At 41.7% G+C, this 20,523-nt stretch overlaps 1 protein-coding gene across 1 annotated transcript in view; it reads right to left on the bottom strand.

Moving 5' to 3' along the window:
• LOC120929509 (lens fiber major intrinsic protein) overlaps window positions 1-20,231 on the bottom strand; it is a 28,399-nt gene extending 8,168 nt beyond the window's left edge. Inside the window, exons 1-3 of the mRNA XM_040341045.1 lie at window positions 19,575-20,231; window positions 10,243-10,407; window positions 8,244-8,324 (exon numbers count right to left, since the gene is read on the bottom strand). Coding sequence (XP_040196979.1) covers window positions 8,244-8,324; window positions 10,243-10,407; window positions 19,575-19,934 — 606 coding nt within the window. The 5' untranslated portion in view covers window positions 19,935-20,231. The remainder of the gene's footprint in view (window positions 1-8,243; window positions 8,325-10,242; window positions 10,408-19,574) is intronic.
• Window positions 20,232-20,523: the final 292 nt, after the last annotated feature.

Raw genomic sequence — 20,523 nt, 5'->3', positions numbered from 1 at the left:
TGAAAGATGGATATATACAAAGAGTGAAAACAACTTTTGAAATTGCATAAACATGTTCAAGCATATCTAAAGTTTGTTTTTTAATTAAAAGAGATCATGCTATGCAATTCCCCATTAGTGCTTTCTGCTCCTTCCTCTTTTGGGTGGCTCAATAGCAGGTTGGCTGCTAAGGGGCACTTGTGCACATGCACTCCTGAGCTTGGCTTTCTGCATTCATAGGCACACGCAGCACCATGAAGGCATGCCCCCGCTCCCTTGTGGGATTTAAAAAATAATGCAATCTCCAAGATAGTGCATGAGATATGTAAACAACCTGTCTCTCACAGTAAGGGGGCGGAACGGACTAAGGTTTTTCTCTGAAAGTCCGTTTTATTTCACTGAACAATAAGAGGATTGCTCAAAGCTGGATTAACTCTGTGGCAAGACTGATGAAAGGAAATCTTATACTGTACATTGTGACATAAAAAAAAAAATTGTGTTTACATCCACTTTAACTGCTTGCCGACCAGCCGCCGCAGTTATACAGCGGCAGGTCGGCTCTGCTGGGCGAAATCGCGTAGCTATACATCATCTTGCCGTGCAGCCAATAGGGGCCCCCGCTCGCCCCTGATGCCGACACGCAGCTCCCGGTCTTGTCAGGGGAGGAAATGACCTATCGTCTGTTCATACAATGTATGAACAGCGATTTGTCATTTCCCTATGTCAGTCCACCCCCCCTTCAGTTAGAACACACCGAGGGAACATGATTAACCCCTTCCTCGCCGCCCCCAGTGTTAACCCCTTCACTGCCAGTGGCATTTTTATAGTAATCAATGCATTTTTATAGCACTGATCGCTATAAAAATGCCAATGGTCCGAAAAATTTGTCAAAAGTGTCTGAAGTGTCCGCCATAATGTCGTAGTACCGATAAAAATCGCTGATCGCCGCCATTACTATAAAAAATAAATATTAAGAAAAATGCCGTAAAACTATCCCCTATTTTGTAAACGCTATAACTTTTGCGCAAACCAATCAATAAACGCTTATTGCAATTTATTTATTTTTTACGAAAAATATGTAGACGAATACGTATCGGCCTAAACTGAGGAATTTTTTTTTTTTATATATATATATATATATGTTTTTGGGGGATATTTATTCTAGCAAAAAGTAAAAAATATTGCATTTTTTTCAAAATTGTCGCTCTATTTTTGTTTATAGCGCAAAAAATAAAAACCGCAGAGGTGATCAAATACCACCAAAAGAAAGCTCTATTTGTGGGAAAAAAATGACGTCAATTTTGTTTGGGAGCCACGTCGCACGACCGCGCAATTGTCTGTTAAAGCGAAGCAGTGCCGAATCGCAAAACCTGGCCTGGGCCTTTAGCTGCATTTTGGTCCGGGGCTTAAAGTGGAGGTTCACCCAAAATATACATTTTTAACATTAGATTTAGGCTAATTAAGGGGAGCAGAAACAGGTATTTTTTTTAAAATCAATGCCATACTTACCGTTGTAGAGATAGATGTTCTCCCGCCGCTTCCGGGTATGGGCTGCGGTACTGGGCGTTCCTACTTGATTGGCAGCCATCGGCTTCTTTCGGCAACTGGTTCGGCAAAGGCTGTCAATCAAATAGGAACGCCCAGTCCCGAAGATCATACCCGGAAGCGGCGGGAGAATATCTATCTCTACAACGGTAAGTACGGCATTGATTTTAAAAAAAAAATACCCGTTTCTGCTCCCCTTAATTAGCCTAAATCTAATGTTAAATTTTTTTTTCGGGTGAACTCCCGCTTTAAGTGGTTAAGCCTCATACACATGATGAGAATATCGGACCAATGATCGTCCTTTTTTGTGCATGCTATTGAAAATGAAGAGGTTACTTAAGTTATGAAAGTTTTGATATGACAGACTAAAACTTCGGAGGTGATGAAATGTGTTGTATTGTATTGTGAAGTACTCTTTCGTTCCCAAGCACAGTCTTGGTCTTCTTGAATACTGTACTGAGTAAACCAAATCATGTTCATTCTGATATCTGGTATTCTGGTATCGTACAAGAAAAAAATTGTGTTTGTCCCTTTGGATAATTATGCATGGACTGTCGTGATTAGTTCTCGAAAGTTGTGCACCAACAGATTATCATCCGATCACTTAGAAAGCTGTATATTTTGTAAAATTTTCTAAAAAATTTATACTAAGCTGTACTGTAAAGGTTAGTTATAGTTTGTAGTGGTGCACAGCTTATCAGATGAATTGTTTGTAGGGACACACTGGATGCTTTCAGCTGCCATTGTGCTTTTGCTGGATGTCCAAGAAGGTGTGGGATCCCTCCAGGCAAACCTGCCCTTAATTTACCTACTGTTATATGTGCTCCAACTGAGAGACTTTTAAAACTATAGAGTTAGGACCACAGTATATAAAGGCATCTAGACGAAGGCACTGTGGCTTTCACATATATTTTAAAATGTGTGCAACTAAACCCTCTATCTTTGACATGAACTGTTATGCTGCGTACACACGATCGGACATTCTGACATCAAAACCGTGGATTTTTTTCCAACGGATGTTCGCTTAAACTTGTCTTGCATACACACGGTCACAAAATTTTTTTCGGAAATTGCGAACGCCAAGAACGCGGGGACGTACAACACTACGACGAGCCGAGAAAAATGAAGTTCAATGATTCCGAGCATGCGTCAAATTAATTTCGAGCATGCATCGAATTTCTGTGCGTTGAATTGTGTACACACGGTCGAATTTTCCGACATCAGCTTTTGTTGTCGTAAAATTTGAGAACCAGCTCTCAAATTTTTGTTGGAAATTCCAACAGCGAATGTCTGAAAAGTGTGGCGTGCATTTGTGTTCAGCCCCCCTGAGTCAATACGTAGTAGAAGCACCTTTCACTGAAATTAAAGCTGCAAGTCATTTTGGGTATGTCTCTACCAGCTTTGCACATCTACAGAGTGACATTTTGCCCATTCCTCTTTGCAAAATAGCTCAAGCTCTGTCAGATTGCCACAAATTCTCAAATGGATTTAGGTCCAGACTTTGACTGGACCATGCTAACACTTGAATATGCTTTGATCTAAAAAATGACTCCTAGACTTTTGACTTTGGAGCTAGGGGTGATGATTTGGCCCAGAATGGGCGGCGGTGTCCAGGTTGTTGCCAGTTGACTCTTTCGGCTGGCGTGAAACATAAGAAGTTCTGTTTTGGAACTGTTGAGTTTAAGATAACTCTTAGTCATCCAGTTTTCTATCGAAGAGAGACATTTCTCTAAACTGAGATGATCCTTTTTGTTGCAGATGCGAAAATACAGTTGCGTATCGTCTGCATAAGAGTGATAAAGTAGTTCTTGGCTACTGATAATATCAAAGAGAGGGCGAAGATAGATGTTGAACAGCACCGGTGACAGGGGGGATCCTTGGGGGACTCCAGATGGCACCGTGCGTTTTTCCGACGTGAAAGATCCCAGTTTCACTGTTTGTGATCGGTTTTCAAGAAAGGAGGAAACCCATGGTAAATCACCTTCTGAGATTCTGGCTATCTCGGCCAGTCGCATCAGTAACATTTTGTGGTCTACTGTGTCAAAGGCTGCGCTTAGGTCCAGCAGAACCAGAACTTTATCTCTGACCTGTCTGGTGTGTTCCTTGGCCTTCATGATTCTGTTTGGCCACTAAGATTCTCTAACAAACCTCTGAGGGCTTCACAGAACAACTGTATTTTATACTGAGATTTAATTACACACAGGATTCAATTACACACATTCTAGTAACTAATTAGGTGACTTCTGAAGGCAATTGGTTACACTAGATTTCAGTTGGGGTATCAGAGTAAATGGGGCTGAATTCAAATGCACCCACACTTACCAGATATTTATTTGTAAAAAAAAAATGAAAACCATTTATCATTTTCCAGCCACTTTGTGTTGGTCTATTACATAAAATCCCATTAATTTACGTTTTTGATTGGAACATGACAAAATGTATAACATTTCAAGGAGTATGAATACCTTTTCACTGCACTGTATGTGGGATGTTGAGGCAAAATAAGATTTTGCTTTTAGTTCAGCTTATAGAAAGAGACAAGGACACTACATTTCTGGCAATAGCACAAGATATTTGAGCCCCCACTCAGTAGTAACCTCCAGCTCAGCTGATCCTCTGATTTGCTGATCCTCCTCTTTCCTTGCTTGCCTCCCACTATATTTCTCCCACACTGCTCACCACATGTGCCACTCAGTCCTCTCTCTTCGGGCCCTGCTCACCTTTTGCTATAGTGTTCCCGTCTTGCACACCACATGTGTTGTCTGCTAGTTACTCTGCTCCAGTCCGGAGCCAGCTCACCTTCCTGCTGCTCCGCACTGCACACCAGATGTGATGTCCTCACCAGACACTTCTAGAATATATACACATGAACTGGGAGTGACTGCTGATGACATCATTCCAGTCCGTTTGTTGGTTTCCCAGTGCATCTTGGGATATCTCAAACCTTCAATATCTCCAGAACAAAACAAAGCTAATGATGTATGAAAGCCCCTCAAAAGCTTTAGGTGCTGTAAACGAGCATTGTCATAGACTTCTGTGGAGCCTTTGAAGATGCTTTGAAGCACCAAGAAAGTAACATGGGGTATAATTTTTTAAGCAAGCAAAACAAAGCAAATGTTTGCACAAGACTGTGAGTTAACCATTTTTTTTAGTGACAGGTGTTTTGATTGGCATTCAGAGTGCTTTAACCACTTCAGCCCCAGACCATTTGGCTGGCCAAAGACCAGGCCACTTTTTGCGACTGCGCCGCTTTAACTGACAATTGCGCAGTCGTGCGACGTGGCTCCCAAAAAATATTGACGTCAATTTTGAAAAAAAGCAATATTTTTTACCTTTTTGCTATAATAAATATCCCCAAAAAATATATTAAAAAAAAGTTTTTTTTTTCTCATTTTAGGCCGATACGTATTCTTCTACATATTTTTGGTAAAAAAAATCGCAATAAGCGTTTGATTGGTTTGCGCAAAAGTTATAGCATCTACAAAATAGGGGATAGTTTTATGGCATTTTTATTATTTATTTATTTTTTTTCCTAGTAATGGCGGCGATCTGCGATTTTTTTTTTTTTTTTTTTTTTTTATCAGTACTGCAACATTATGGCGGACACATCGGACACTTTTGACAAATTTTTGGGGCCATTGTAATTTTTACAGCGATCAGTGCTATTAAAATGCACTGATTACTGTGAAAATGTCACTGGCAGAGAAGGGGTTAACACTGGGGGACGATCAAGGGGTTAATTATGTTATCTAAAGAGGGTTGACTAGGGGAAATGACAGATCTCTGTTCATACTTTGTACGAACATAGATCAGTAATTTCTCCCCCTGAAAGAACCAGGAGCTGTGTGTTTACACTCGCAGCTTCCGGTTCTTGCTCTGTCACGAGCGATCGCTGGTGCCCGGCGCTGATCGCGCCCACCAGGCACTCGCATTGGCAATGGGGGTGAGAAGGAGGCCCGCATGTGCCCCTAGTGGCGCCACAGAGCGACATCACGTTATATTGCGTGATTTTGCGCAGCCGAGCCAACCTGCCGCAGTAAAACTGCAGCGAGTGGTCGGCAAGCGTTTAACCACTTCAATACCAGACACTTTCCCCCCTTCCTGCCCAGGCCAAAAAAAGACACAGTTCTGAAAAAAATAAAATCTTTGTTTCTGTTATAAAAGTTTGTAAAGAAGTACGTTTTCTCCTTCACTGATGGGCACTGATGAGGCTGCACTGACGGGCACTGATAAGGTGGCACTGATGGGCATTGATGAGGTGGCACTGATGGGCACTAATATGCAACACTTATGGGCACTGTTAGGTGGCACTGGTATACAGCTCTGATGGGCACTCATTGGTGGCACTGATGGACACTTATAGGTGGCACTGATGGGCACTGAAAGGCTGCACTGATGGGTACTGATAAGTGGGCACTGATTGGCACTGATGGACACTGATAGATGGCACTGATGGACATCATTTATAAGGAGGCACTGGCAGGCATTAGTGATGGGCACTGACTAACATTATTTGTGGGCACAAATTGGCATAGATTTTGGGCACAGATTGGCAATCCCTGGTGGTCTGAAGTGGACATCCTCTGAGGGCTGCGCTGATAATAAATCCGCACAGACCCCCCTGACAGGAGAGCAGCCAATCGGCTCTCCTCTACTCGCGTCTGTCAGATGCAAGTGAGGAAAAGCCGATTCAGGGCTTTTCCTTTGTTTATCATGATCAGCTGTGATTTGACACGGCTGATCATGTGGTAAAGAGCCTCCGTCAGAGGCTCTTTACAGAGATTGGTGTAGCAGTGTGTCAGACTGACATGCAGCACCGCCAATCACCGCGATGTGCCCCCCTACGGACGCGTGCTGGCTGTTATCCTAAAAGACGTCATATGATGTCCAGTCAGCATTGCGGGATATAACGAGATAACAGGATAAGTGGTTAAAAAAGTGTGTCCAATGCCATGTTTTAAAGCAAGTGGAAATGAACCCTTAGTGCGGGGCTGGCTTTAGATTATAGACCACACTACACAGATGAGTATTGTTGCCTTTACTAAGGCCCCATACACACGATAGAATTTATCCGCGAATACGGTCCAGCGGACCGTTTCCGCGGATAAATCCTCTCGAGGATTTCGGCGGATTTTCATGCGATGGAGTGTACACACCATCGCATTGAAATCCGCGCCGAAATCCTCTGGCGATGACGTGTCGCGCCGTCGCCGCGATTATGACGCGGCGACGTGCGCGACGCTGTCGTATAAGGAATTCCACGCATGCGTCGAATCATTACGACGCATGCGGGGGATCCCTTCGGACGGATGGATCCGGTGAGTCTGTACAGACCAGCGGATCCATCCGTTGGGATGGACTCCAGCAGATGGATATGTTCTGCATGTCAGCAAATATTCGATCTGCTGGAATCCATCCCAGGGGAGATATATCCGCGGAAACAGATCCGCTGGCGTGTACACACCATAGGATCTATCCGCTGAAACCAATTTGCTGGGATTTATCTGCGGATGGATTCTATCGTGTGTATGGGGCCTTAGAGTTGCAAATATATATACAACTAACGCCACTGTTTTCAATACCTAGAGTATAAGGAGTGCTGGCTATTTCTTTCATTTAGATTTTACTGCTGTCTCTATTTATCCTGGTGACCAGGAACAGGTAAATAAGTAACACATAATTAATAAGTAAATAAGTAACAGGGACAGTTGTTTTAGTGACTACTTCCTTCCATCAGAGAAATCTCTCACTTCCTATTTTGTCTGAATAAAGAAAGTAAAGAAAAACCTTTCCAAATGGGACATGGACACCACAAAAGAAAAAAACTAACACAATCCCTATGTTAACCAAAAGTCAAAGCCCAACTCTGGGCTCAGCATTCTCCTCCCCTTTCATTATACTTGCCTTTTTATAAATGTCTTCAGTAGGATGTAGTAATGTCACAGGTCCTCTTCACCCTTCTCTTCCTCTGGCGTTAGATGAATTCTGAATGCTGCCCTAGGCTCACGGGAAATGGGTTGCATGATTCTAGGGGTCATTCGACCCCTAAAAAGGAGGGGCGTTAGATAGGTGAGTGGGTGGGGGTAGTGGAAGGCATAGGGGTTAGGCCGCATACACACAGTCGGACAAAACCGATGAGAATGGACCGAGGTTCAGTTTCATCGGTCCAAACCAACCGTGTGTATAGCGGTCTATTGTCCTTCGGTCCAAAATTTTAAAACATGCTTTAAAATCGAACCGATGGACTGCTGACCGATTGGGCCAAACCGATGGTTAGTACACAAAAGCATTCGGTTCAAAACCTGCGCGTGCCCAGAATCTAGTCGACGCATGCTTGAAAGCATTGAACTTCGTTTTTTTCAACACGTCGTTTGTTTTACGTCACCGTGTTCTCACCCGATCGGTTTTTGAACTGGTGTGTACACACATCAGACCATCAGGCCACTTCATCGGTGGACCGATGAAAACGGTCCGTCGGACCATTCTCATCGGATGAGCCGGTCGTGTGTACAGGGCCTCACTATAACAGTCAAAGTGAATTCTTATTTTTAAGAACTGCTGGGGGTTCCATTTATTTTTCCCAAGCTTGAGTTGGGCTTTAAAAAAAGCTTATGCTTTAAATATAGTTTAGTTCTATATATCTATCTATCTGCAACTGAACATGTATCTGTGACCTCTAATCAACAAATATAAACACACAAGACTATTTCATTTCTTACCCAATGATTGGTGAAATTTCTGGTGAGTACTGCTGGAGCAAATGATCTGGCAGGGTTCATACTGGCACCAGTGTAATATAACTAAAGAGACACAAGAAGAGTTTACATATGAGCAGATACAAATACTGTTGTCGTATGCTTTACATGATTTATAGATTAAAGTTTATTTTAATCAATTAAGAACAGTATATGTTGACTAGACACTAGACAATGAAAACTCACCAGTACAGAGCAACATCTTTATACGACCAAAGATTAGTAAATTATTTTATTTTGATTCATGGTCATGGTCTTGGTCATGGTCTAAATGCTTAGATTGGTAGTAAACTATTAAAAAACATTCCAACCATACCCATCTATCTAAGCCAGGGATGACTTTTTTTCATTTTAGATTACAGTTTGATTAGACTACTACAGATCCTTAATGGATATTTATGCAGTCATTGGCTGTGACATGTCTGTTTTTTGTGAACTTTTGATCTTTTACAACATTTTTTTGTACTAACAAATGTCTGATTATTTGATTCACCAGGGGAATTTCTCAGCCTTTGCAAACTTAGGCCCAGATTCACGTAGAGCGGCGTATATTTGTGCGGGCGTAGCGCATCTCATATGCGCTACGCTGACGTAACATTGAGAGGCAAGAACAGTATTCACAAAGCACTCGCTCCCAACGTTGCGCCAGCGTAGCGTAAATTGTCCGGCGTAAGCCCGCCTAATTCAAAGTAGGAAGGAAGTGGGCGTGATCCATTTAAATGAAGCTTGACCCCATGCAAATGATGGGCCGAACGAACGGCGCATGCGCGCGCATGCTTAGAATCGCGTCAAATTTACTCCCTAAGATACGACGGCTCAATGCCTACGACGTGAACATAACCTACGCCCAGCCCCATTCACGTACGACTTACGTAAACGACGTAAAATACGACGGCTGTTCCGACGTCCATACCTTTGCATGGGATGCGCCTCTTTATATGTGGAATAACTTTACGTCGGACGTACGCCTTACGTAAATGGCGTAGATTACAGCGAAGTACGTTCGTGAATCAGCGTATGTAGGTAATTTACATATTCTACGTGTAAATCAATGGAAGCGCCCCTTGCGGCCAGTGTAAATATGCGCCCAAGATACGACGGCGTAGGAAACCTTACGTCGGTCAGAGGAAGCCAAATTTCAGGCGTATCTTGCTTGCAGAATCAGGCGCAGAGATACGACGGTGCATCCGTGCACTTACGCGGCGTATCAGTAAATACGTCGGCGTAAGTCTTTCTGAATCTGGGCCTTAGACTTTGAAAACAAAAAGTTTCCAAAGTTCGTACAGGGCTATGAAAGATGGGGGACACAAGTATTTTTAATATTTTAAAAATGGCTTAGGAGAAAATGTACACACAAATTTTAGTGCACCACTTATTTATAAATAAATCACTCAACCACTATTTTATACTTATGATAGAATTGATATATTCTATGGCATGAAATCATTATTGCTTTGCATGAAATAGCCATTTGACTATTATTTAATCATCAAATTGTAGAATTTCTACTGGACAGAAGGCTAGATTTTAACTACGGCCTTGGACTGCAGGTCTGACATGAAGCAATGTCCTGCTTCTTTATCATGATGCCACTACCATACAGGGAAACAGCAGATCAAAACATGATAAGTTGGTCCTGGGGAAAGGATCAGCTATAGTAAGCCTTGGCCCTTCTTTATGTTTTTTTCCTATATTATTTATGGTATAACCTTAAAAGTGATTCATACAGGGATAATACTATACTTCGGGTACTGTTGCTTAGGTCACTTGTGGTACACATATATACATTATCTGGCATTCTCTTTTCTTTTTCAGTTAAAGCGACCAGCACCTATTTTTTGGTAATTCCTGGGTTCAATAACATTCCTTCTATATTTTAGTATATATGTAACATATTTATGTATACAGACAATCGGTGGTAGGAGAGATGGAAGTCTTAGAATCGTTACACATTTTTACGTACCCCAAAGAGGTGTCCCAAAGTGAGAGAAAATCCAATGGCCAAAGATACAGAACCCAAGCGTCCATTCCTCCTTTCATCATAGGTGGCAAAGATACAGAGCACAAATTGGAGGGTGAGGAAAATCTCTACTGTTGTTGCCTGGCCAAGACTCACACCAGGATGGAGCTGTAAAAAATACAGTAAGGTCAGTGACCCTAAAAGCATTTTAAGTCCATGAATAATAAGACACTTTTTCTAAACCACGAATACATATTGTTTATTGCATGTTTAACCACTTGCAGCTAAAGGACCAGGCCCCTTTTTGCAAATCGGGACTGCGTCGCTTTAACTGACAATTGCGCGGTCGTGCGACGTGGCTCCCAAACAAAATTGGCGTCCTTTTTTTCCCACAAATAGAGCTTTCTTTTGGTGGTATTTGATCACCAAAAATAGAGCGACAATTTTGAAAAAAAATCAATATTTTTTACTTTTTGCTATAATAAATATCCCCCAAAAATATATAAAAAAAAATTTTTGTTTCCTCAGTTTAGGCCGATACATATTCTTCTACCTATTTTTGGTAAAAAAAATTGCAATAAGCGTTTATCGATTGGTTTGCGCAAAATTTATAGCGTTTACAAAATAGGGGATAGTTTTATTGCATTTTTATTAATTATTATTTTTTTACCACTAATGGCGGCGATCAGCGTTTTTTTCGTGACTGCGACATTATAGCGGACACTTTGGACAATTTTGACAAATTTTTGGGACCATTGTCATTTTCACAGCAAAAAATGCATTTAAAATGCACTGTTTACTGTGGAAATGACAGTTGCAGTTTGGAAGTTAACCACAGGGGGCGCTGATGGGGTTATGTGTGACCTGAAGTGTGTTTACAACTGTAGGGGGGTGTGGCTGTAGGTGTGACATCATCGATTGTGTCCCCCTATAAAAGGGATCACACGATCGATGACGCCGCCACAATGAAGAACGGGAAAGCTGTGTTTACATACAGCTCTCCCCGTTCTTCAGCTCCGGGGACCGATCGTGGGACTCCAGCGGCGATCGGGTCCGCAGGTCCCGCGGTCACGGAGCTTCGGACCGGGTCGCAGCCTGGGCTTAACGGGCAACGTACATATACGTTGATGTGGCCAGCCGTGCCATTCTGCTGACTTATATCGTCGTGCAGCGGTCCTTAAGTGGTTAACCTTGTAACCTTCTTAGGGTAAAATTGAGTTAAAGAGAATTAACCACCAATAGATGGTGAAAAAAATTATGTTTAAATAAAAGGTTGTGGTTTGACATTGAGTAGTCCTGAGTCCACTGAACTGCAAACAATTAGCATTCTGCAAAAAAAAAAAAAAATGTTTGACATGTTTTGAATATAAGTTAAGTGTGACTTAAGAGGAGCATAGTTAACACATTTCAATTATTTTTTAATGCTTTTGAAATTGTTGCTTGAAACTAGAATGTTTGATCGTTACAGGTTCTTTTGCTGTTTCTATTCAAATCTTCTACCTAACAACCTTCCTAATAGATGATTATAGTATATGTTATTGGTAAAAGATGTGCTTTCATAAGTAGGACATTACTTTTTAGTTTAATGCTATTGAACCCCTTTTAATAACTTAAAATAATACAATTAGGTAATCACTTCAGTGGTGCTGTATCTTTACATTTTGTGTAATGCACTGTCACTTATTACATCAGGATGTTACTGAAAAAGCTCTGAACTTTGTATTGGAGCATCCACAGGAAGTATCTATTAACTGTATATGAAAAATAACCAGTGAGACATTTGAAATTCTTGAAAGCGAAGAGGAGAGCATGTGACATGGAAATTCAAAATGGCTCTAATGCCACATTTTTAGTGGTAGTCCCCTTAAAAACTACCTGTGTCTTATTCAGGCAAGCATTTGCTCCAGTGTCAGTAATATTACTGTTACATATGGCAAATTAACCACTTAACCACCAGCCGCCGTCATATAACGGCGGCAAGGTGGTTGCTTAACTGGGGGTCGCCGTTATTTAACGGCGCCCACCAGAAGCAGTAATGCGCGCCGCCTCGGGCGCGCACACTGAAAATTCTGTGCGCGCCGGGTCTATGAGACCCGGCGCTACACAGATCTCGGTAATTGACCGACAACCGCGGTCTTTTACCATGTGATCGCGCCGTCCAATGACGGCGCGATCACAGGTAAACAAACCGGCGTCATTTGATGACGCCGGTTCCTCCCTCCTCTCGCTGTACCGATCGGTACAGTGTGAGAGGAGAGCGCGGATGGCAGCAGCAGTGTGGGATGGATCTGTGACTATTGCAGTCACAGATCCATCCATCCCTGCTCAGCCATCCCTGCATTAACCCCTGCAATACTCTGCCTTCCCTGTGCAATACTCTGCAATGCTCTGCCTTCCCTGCGCAATTACTCTGCAAACCCCCCCTGTGCAATAATCTGCAATACCCCCCGCGCAATACTCTGCAAAACCCCCGCGCGATACTCTGCAAAACCCCCGCGCGATACTCTGCAAAAACCCCGCGCGATACTCTGCAAAAACCCCGCGCGATACTCTGCAAAAACCCCGCGCGATACTCTGCAAAAACCCAGCGCGATACTCTGCAATACCCCCGCGCGATACTCTGCAATACCCCCGCGCAATACTCTGCAGTACCCCCTGCCAGTACTCTGCAGTACCCCTTGCGCAATACTCTGCAGTACCCCCGCACAATACTCTGAAATACCCCCCGCGCAATACTCTGCAGTACCCCCCGCGCAATACTCTGCAATACCCCCCGCGCAATACTCTGCAATACCCCCCGCGCAATACTCTGCAATACCCCCCGCGCAATACTCTGCAATACCCCCCGCGCAATACTCTGCAATACCCCCCACGCAATACTCTGCAATACCCTCCACGCAATACTCTGCAATACCCTCCACACAATACTCTGCAATACCCCCGCACCATACTCTGCAATACCCCCGCACAATACTCTGCAATACCTCCCGCACAATACTCTGCAATACCCCCGCACAATACTCTGCAATACCCCCGCACCATACTCTGCAATACCCTCCACACAATACTCTGCAATACCCCCCACACAATACTCTGCAATACCCCCCCACACAATACTCTGCAATACCCCCCACACAATACTCTGCAATACCCCCCACACAATACTCTGCAATACCCTCGCACCAATACTTTGCAATACCCCCGCACCAATACTTTGCAATACCCCGGCCAATACTTTGCAATACCCCGGCCAATACTTTGCAATACCCCCGCACCAATACTTTGCAATACCCCCGCACCAATACTCTGCAATACCCCGGCCAATACTCTGCAATACCCCAACACCAATACTCTGCAATACCCCAACACCAATACTTTGCAATACCCCGGCCAATACTCTGCAATACCCAGAAAATACTCTGGGGAAAAAAATGTGTTTTAACCACTTCCCGCCCACGTCATATGAGGTCCTTGACTTTGTGCAGGGATATCTAAATGATGCCTGCAGCTACAGGCATCATTCAGATATCATTTTTTTCAGCCAGCGATTCCCTACACCATAAGAACGATCATGGCGGCTGTTCCGCCTCTTGATCGTTCTTACGGGAGGCAAAAGTGGACGTCCCCACTCCCTTCGCCCTCCGGTGCTTCTTCTGACTCACCGCTGCGATCGAAGCCAGGATCGTTTTTTTTTTTTTTTTTTTTTCAGGCTTCCCAGCCTAGAGGTGAGATGTGGGGTCTTATTGACCCCACATCTCACTGTAAAGAGGACCTGTCATGCTATATTCCTATTACAAGGGATGTTTCCATTCCTTGTAATTGGAATAAAAGTGATCAAAACATTTATTTTTGGGGAAAAACGTGTCAAACTAAAATAAATAAAGTAAAATGAACAATAAAAATAAAAAATAAATATTTAAAGCGCCCCTGTTCCCGCGTGCGTATACAGAAGCGAATGTGCACGTAAGTCCCGCCCACATATGAAAACGGTGTTCAAACCACACATGTGGGGTATCGCTGCGAACGTTAGAGCAAGAGCAATCATTTTGGCCCCAGACCTCCTCTGTAACTAAAAACATGTAACCAGTAAAAACATTTAAAACGTCGCCTATGGGGATTTTTAAGTAGCGAAGTTTGGCGCCATTCCACAAGCGTGTGCAATATTGAAGGGTGACATGTTGGGTATCTATTTACTCGGCGTAACTTCATCTTTCATATTATGCAAAAACATTGGGCTAACTTTAATGTTTTTTTTTTTTAAAAGCACAAAACTGTTTTATTTCCCAAAAAAATGCGTTCGAAAAATTGCTGTGCAAATACCATGCGCGATAAAAAGTTGCAACGACCGCCATTGTATTCTCTAGGGTCTTTGCTAAAAAAGCATATATATAATGTTTTGGGGTTCTATGTAATTTTCTAGCAAATAAATGATGATTTTTACATGTAGGAGAGAAATGTCAGAACTGGTCTGGGTGCTCCAGAACGCCTGATGGTGCTCCCTGCATGTTGGGCCTCTGTATGTGGCCACGCTGTGTAAAAGTCTCACACATGTGGTATCGCCATACTCGGGAGGAATAGCAGAATGTGTTTTGGGGTGTATTTTGTGGTATGAATATGCTGTGTGCGAGAAATAACCTGCTAATATGAAACTTTTGTGGAAAAAAAATAAAAATAAAAAAAACCTTGATTTTGCAAAGAATTGTGGGAAAAAATTACAACTTCAAAAAACTCACCATGCCTCTTTCTAAATACCTTGGAATGTCTTCTTTCCAAAAAGGGGTCATTTGGGGGGTATTTGTACTTTTCTGGCATGTTAGGGTCTCAAGAAATGAGAAAGGCCGTCAGTACTTCAGATGTGATCAAATTGATCAATTTTCAGTAATTGGTACCATAGCTTGTAGACCCTATAACTTTCACCCAGACTAAATAATATCCAATTTTTTTTTTTTTTTAACCAAAGATATGTAGCAGTATACATTTTAGGCCAAATTTATGAAGAAAAATTCATTTTTTGCAAAATTTTATAATAGAAATGAAAAAAAATAAATTTTTTTACAAAATTTTCGTTCTTTTTTCATTATTAGCGGAAAAAATAAAAACCGCAGAGGTGATCAAATACCACCAAAAGAAAGCTCTATTTGTGGGAAAAAAATTACAAAAATTTCATTTGGTTACAGTGTTGTATGACTGAGTTATTGTCATTCAAAATGTGAGAGCACCGAAAGCTGAAAATTGGTCTGGTTATTAAGGGTGTTTAAGTGCCCAGTTGTCAAGTGGTTAAGGTAGTTTTTACTACTGCTACTTTAAGAATCTATTGCTATGGCAGCAACAACATTTTAAAGAATAATCCATAATTTTGCTGATTAAGAAACTGGCAGAAATTAAGACCAGCTGTGAGCTGGCATACATAAGTATGCCAGTACTCAGAGTAGGCCCTGCCTATGCTAGTAAGCTGTCATGTATGTGACCGCTTCCTGAACAGCACTGTATCCCCAGCCTCATTTAGCCAGTGGCCGGGAGATTACCTGGCCGAAAGTTAAATGTAAATAATTGGGTGGGATAATGTACAAGTCCGTGACAGGTGCATGAACTAGGCACAAGCACCAACAGTTTTAGTGCTGTGCTTAGATTCTACATTGAGCCCCCCCATTGACTGGCAAAAGAACACAGAATACGTCAGCCGCTGCTGGTTTTCTTTATAGCACAACATATATACCTAATATGTGCAAATTTCCACAAATATATTTTGCCAATAATAAAAGCTATGGACTTTTTATTTAATTGTTACAAAAGGAAACTAGAAGACAATTAACACATCCTTATTTCTTAGTGTATTTATACATTTCGCCACATTTATACTGTACTGTTAACCTGTGATGCTTATCTGGTTCTTTCATGAGCATTATTATTTTCTTTAAAAATGTATGTTTATTCTCTGCATTTACATGCAGAATCCCAGAGGGAAAGGGTGATAATTAATGCAACCCTGTCGCTTCTCTTAAAAAAAAAAAAAAAAAAAAAAAGATGCTAGCAGCTGCAAACTGTTATAGCAGAGGTTAAATACTTACCTCTACGTTGAGTAGGCGGCCTTTCTGATGTTCATTCTTTTGCAGAGCTATTGGAATCCTTGCTATCACTTCTGGGTGATGGTTAGTGTGTCTCCATGTTTTGTTTCTTCCTGCTGCTACAGCACTAAGGACTAAGTGGCCAAAGAGAGGTACCATGCATGGCACCTATCAGTGGACACACTATCCAACACACCAAAAAGTGTTATATAGCAGCAGTGCTGCTAGCTCTGCAGCACAGTAAAGAATGGACATGTCTCCCATGAGAGATGTAAATTTACATCCTATGTTACAGGTTGCAGCTGCTTCAATTTTTTTTTTTTTTAATCAACAGGGTCCCTTTAAAACAGAACCGGCAGTGGCACTAAACCCTATATCATAGAACAGACCATGCATTTAAAACTCAGACTTTGGTATACATTTTAATTTCAGTATTATGATTTACATCTGTGCAATATGAAAGCCAACAAGGGCAAATAAAGTTTTATTGTTTTTAACGTATAAATGAAAGCAAAATATATATTTTTTTCATTTTGAATAGAGTAAGGCTGATCATACAGTATACAATTTTCTTGTACAATTTTCCTTTAGATTTAACAATACCATATAATATGAGATCAGACCTAAACACTCTCGATTTGTATGCAATCAGGCAGGCCCTTGCACTACATTATGGGTGCTCAACCTGTGGCCCTCCAGCTGATGTGGAACTACAATTCCCCCCATGCCTCTGCCTTTGGGAGTCATGCTTGTAACTGTCAGCCTTGCAATGCCTCATGGGACTTGTAGTTCCGAAACAGCTGGAGGGCCACAGGTTGAGCACCCATGCACTACATAGTTGAGGGTAAATCTAAAGGAAATTGAATAAGAAAATAGTACAATGTATGGCCAGCCTTCGGGAGAGTTATAAACCCATGTCAGAATTTTCTTGCCATCTGTGTCCCATTGGGGAGATTTCCAATCACTCCCAGTCCCATAGCCACTACAGGAACAGTGAGGAACACCCTCTAAAGTGAGGAAAATCCCTGAACTAGTGTCCCAACTGAAAGATTTCCCCTCAATTCCTGTTCTGGTGACCATGCAAAATGTGGGATCTCCATTTATTTTAGTTATAACTGTCATGGGGGAAAATAGAGGGTGAATTTCCCTAATGGGAACAAAGACAGCAATAAAGACTTGACAGGTGTTCTAATCACTCTATTCTATCTAAAACTAAAATTATTATTAATTATTATTATATTATGATTGAGGCAAGTGTCTTTATATTTTATTTTATTTTCTAGCTGAAGATAAATACATACAGTAATTGTGCTAGTGGGTGAAGTTCAAGAGAAATCTTGTCATTTCATTTTCAGGTATGTATATATTCTTTATGTAACACTCTTGTCATTTATGTAACAGGATTTTTAATTGCTATGGTACTTTTGCATATTGTGGAGTGTTTCACTTACCTGCATGATTTGTAGGATTTAGCATTTTTAAGCGATTTTAGCTTCTCACATTGCACTGCAACCTATTGTCTAAGGTTTGGTTCTTACAACCATCTCTGCTATCTGGTATAGCTTTATAAACTACTGCAAAATTGTTCCTGCTGTGGAGTTAACAAACAAACTGATGTACTATGTTAGCCAGGAATTAACATAGATATAGAAGGCAAAAGTATTGTCAAAGTGACTAACTAAAAAATAAAAAAACACAAGCTTTAGGAAACACTGGGTTCTTTCTTGAAGTGTTATAACAGATAAAAGCTAAAGTGGCAGAGAACAATCAAATATACAGATTCTGAACAGAGACACTATATACAGTGTAAATAGGAACAAAAAAGTGAAACGCGTTAAACTACAAAATGACAAAATTCAGAAGGTCACTTTTCAATTTGCAAACCTATGAAATGACCCTCTGATTCTCGTCATTTTGTAGTTAACACATTTAAATTTCACCTTTTTGTTATCTTATATACATTTAATCAGTATACAATGGCTTTATTAAAGCGGAGGTTCACCCAAAAAACAAGTATATAACATTACATTCTGTATACCTCAAACATGTACAGTATGCTGTTTTTTGTTTGTTTTTTGGGGGTGTACATATGGTATTATCGCTATTTTTTCACCTGGCTTCCGGTACTAGCTCCCGCGAGAGTAGGCGTTCCTATGTAGTGGCGCAATGTCATCTGGGACTTCGCCTAGATGATTGACGTGCCTGACAAAAACTTCCCCCCGGCAGATAAGGCGCGTCACGAGTTTCCAAAACTAGCCGAACTGCGAGTCGGCTCTATACGGCGCCTGCGCACCGACTAGGAGCCATGTAGAGCTGACTGCGCAGGCACCGTATAGAGCCGACTCGCAGTTCGCCTAGTTACGGAAACTTGTGACGCGCCTTATCCGCCGGGGGGAAGTTTTTGTCAGGCACGTCAATCATCTGGGCGAAGTCCTAGATGACATTGCGCCACTGCATAGGAACGCCTACTCCCGCAGGAGCTAGTACTCGGAAGCCAGGTGAAAAATAGCGATAATACCGTATGTACACCCCCCCCAAAAAACAGCATACTCTACATGTTTGAGGTATACAGAATGTAATGTTATATACTTGTTTTTTGGGTGAACCTCCGCTTTAAGGATCCAGATATATATTTTTGCTCTGCTACTTCGATTTTTATCAATTAACATACCTGTAAATGGACCCTGGTGTTCTAAAGGACATTATTTTTTCTTACTTTTAGCCGTTAAAGTAATATTTTTAGTGGCTAAACTCTCTACTTTCTGTACCCGTGCTGTCATTTCTAAATAAAGTGACAATGGCAATGCAATATTCCAGTGACTGAGGTGGTCTTGGGTGTCTGTCTTTCACACTGGCACACTGGTTCTCTGGGAAGCACAAGCAACCTTTATGCTTTCAGATCACTTTTTCCTGCACTTAAAGCATGTTTAGAGACCTTTACATGGGTATAGCTACATTTAGAGTTTCTAATCAGACTACGGATGCAAATAATTCTATTATCTCCAAACACAGCTATAATTAATGACCCTAAACACAGCTAAATGGCTCATTTGAATAACATTTTTGAGAAGTCATTACCTGCATTTATATGCTCTTAGTTAGCTTTAAACGCATACAAACGCAGGTTTGACACTGCAAATGTAAATGAGTCCTTAGGCAGAAAACCTCCTTTAGCGACAGAAATTTAGACAAACAGGTTAAGTAATGTAACACTAGAAAGAGTGAACACACTGTAAGAAAACAGCACAGCTTTTTATGATGAGTATTTACCGTGTTAAGGCCCATGTTGCCACGGATTGCTGCAGGAGTGACACCATACAGAACGGCAGCTCCGGCTACTGCTCCCAGCAGTTGTGCTGCAATGTAGAAAATGGCACGGAACAGGGACATCTGTGAGCCGATAAGGAAGGCAAAAGTGACTGCTGGGTTAATATGAGCACCGCTGACATGGCCAATAGATTGGACCATAGTGGCCAGTACAAGACCAAATGCTAATGCGATAACCAATACATTAGCTGGGCCAGCTGCCCACTTCAGAGATGCACCCAAGCCAAAGAAAACATAGAACATAGTACCAAAAAATTCAGCAAAAACGGCTCTCCAAAAGGAGAATGAGCGGAACTCCCACATGATGGGGGGCTTTGTGTGATAACGGAGAGGAAGAGAACAGTAAGTAAATGGAGATTTACACTGTAGGTGGGAGATGCCTCGGTATATTTATAAAAGTCCCCCCCAATACTGAAGGAGATGATAACATAAGATAATCCAAATTTAGGTCAAAACAAATAGGTTAACAAAAAATTAAAACGTACAAAGAAAAACTAGACGTTAAAAAAACTCAAAAAAGCCACGGACAGAGTAACTGCTCCAAACTCCCAACTGCTGTGGATACTTCCCCCCCAACCTGTTTATAGAGTGGCGGGGGGATTTATAAGGGGCAGAGGTTGTGACATGTTTAATCCCCCTATACAGAGACACACCACCCCCTAACGGGAGGGGTAGAGTCAGAGAGATAGTGGTTAACTCTTCCGTTGTATTCTGTCTCCTCCCTCTGGGCAGCTCAAAATATAAGACCACACCAGATTGTTTTGGCTAGATGTTAGTTTAAACCTGATGCTTATGGCAGTATGTGGTATAAATACTTATGTTCTTCTAAAACACATTTCTTATAATACAAATGTGACTTGATTGTAACTAAAATAAAGTGTGAAAAAGATTT

This window comes from Rana temporaria, chromosome 2 (genome assembly GCF_905171775.1).
Source record: "Rana temporaria chromosome 2, aRanTem1.1, whole genome shotgun sequence".
Lineage (NCBI taxonomy): Eukaryota > Metazoa > Chordata > Amphibia > Anura > Ranidae > Rana > Rana temporaria.
The sequence above is the reverse complement of the archived record's forward strand: the minus strand, read 5'-3'. Positions and strand labels throughout refer to the sequence as shown.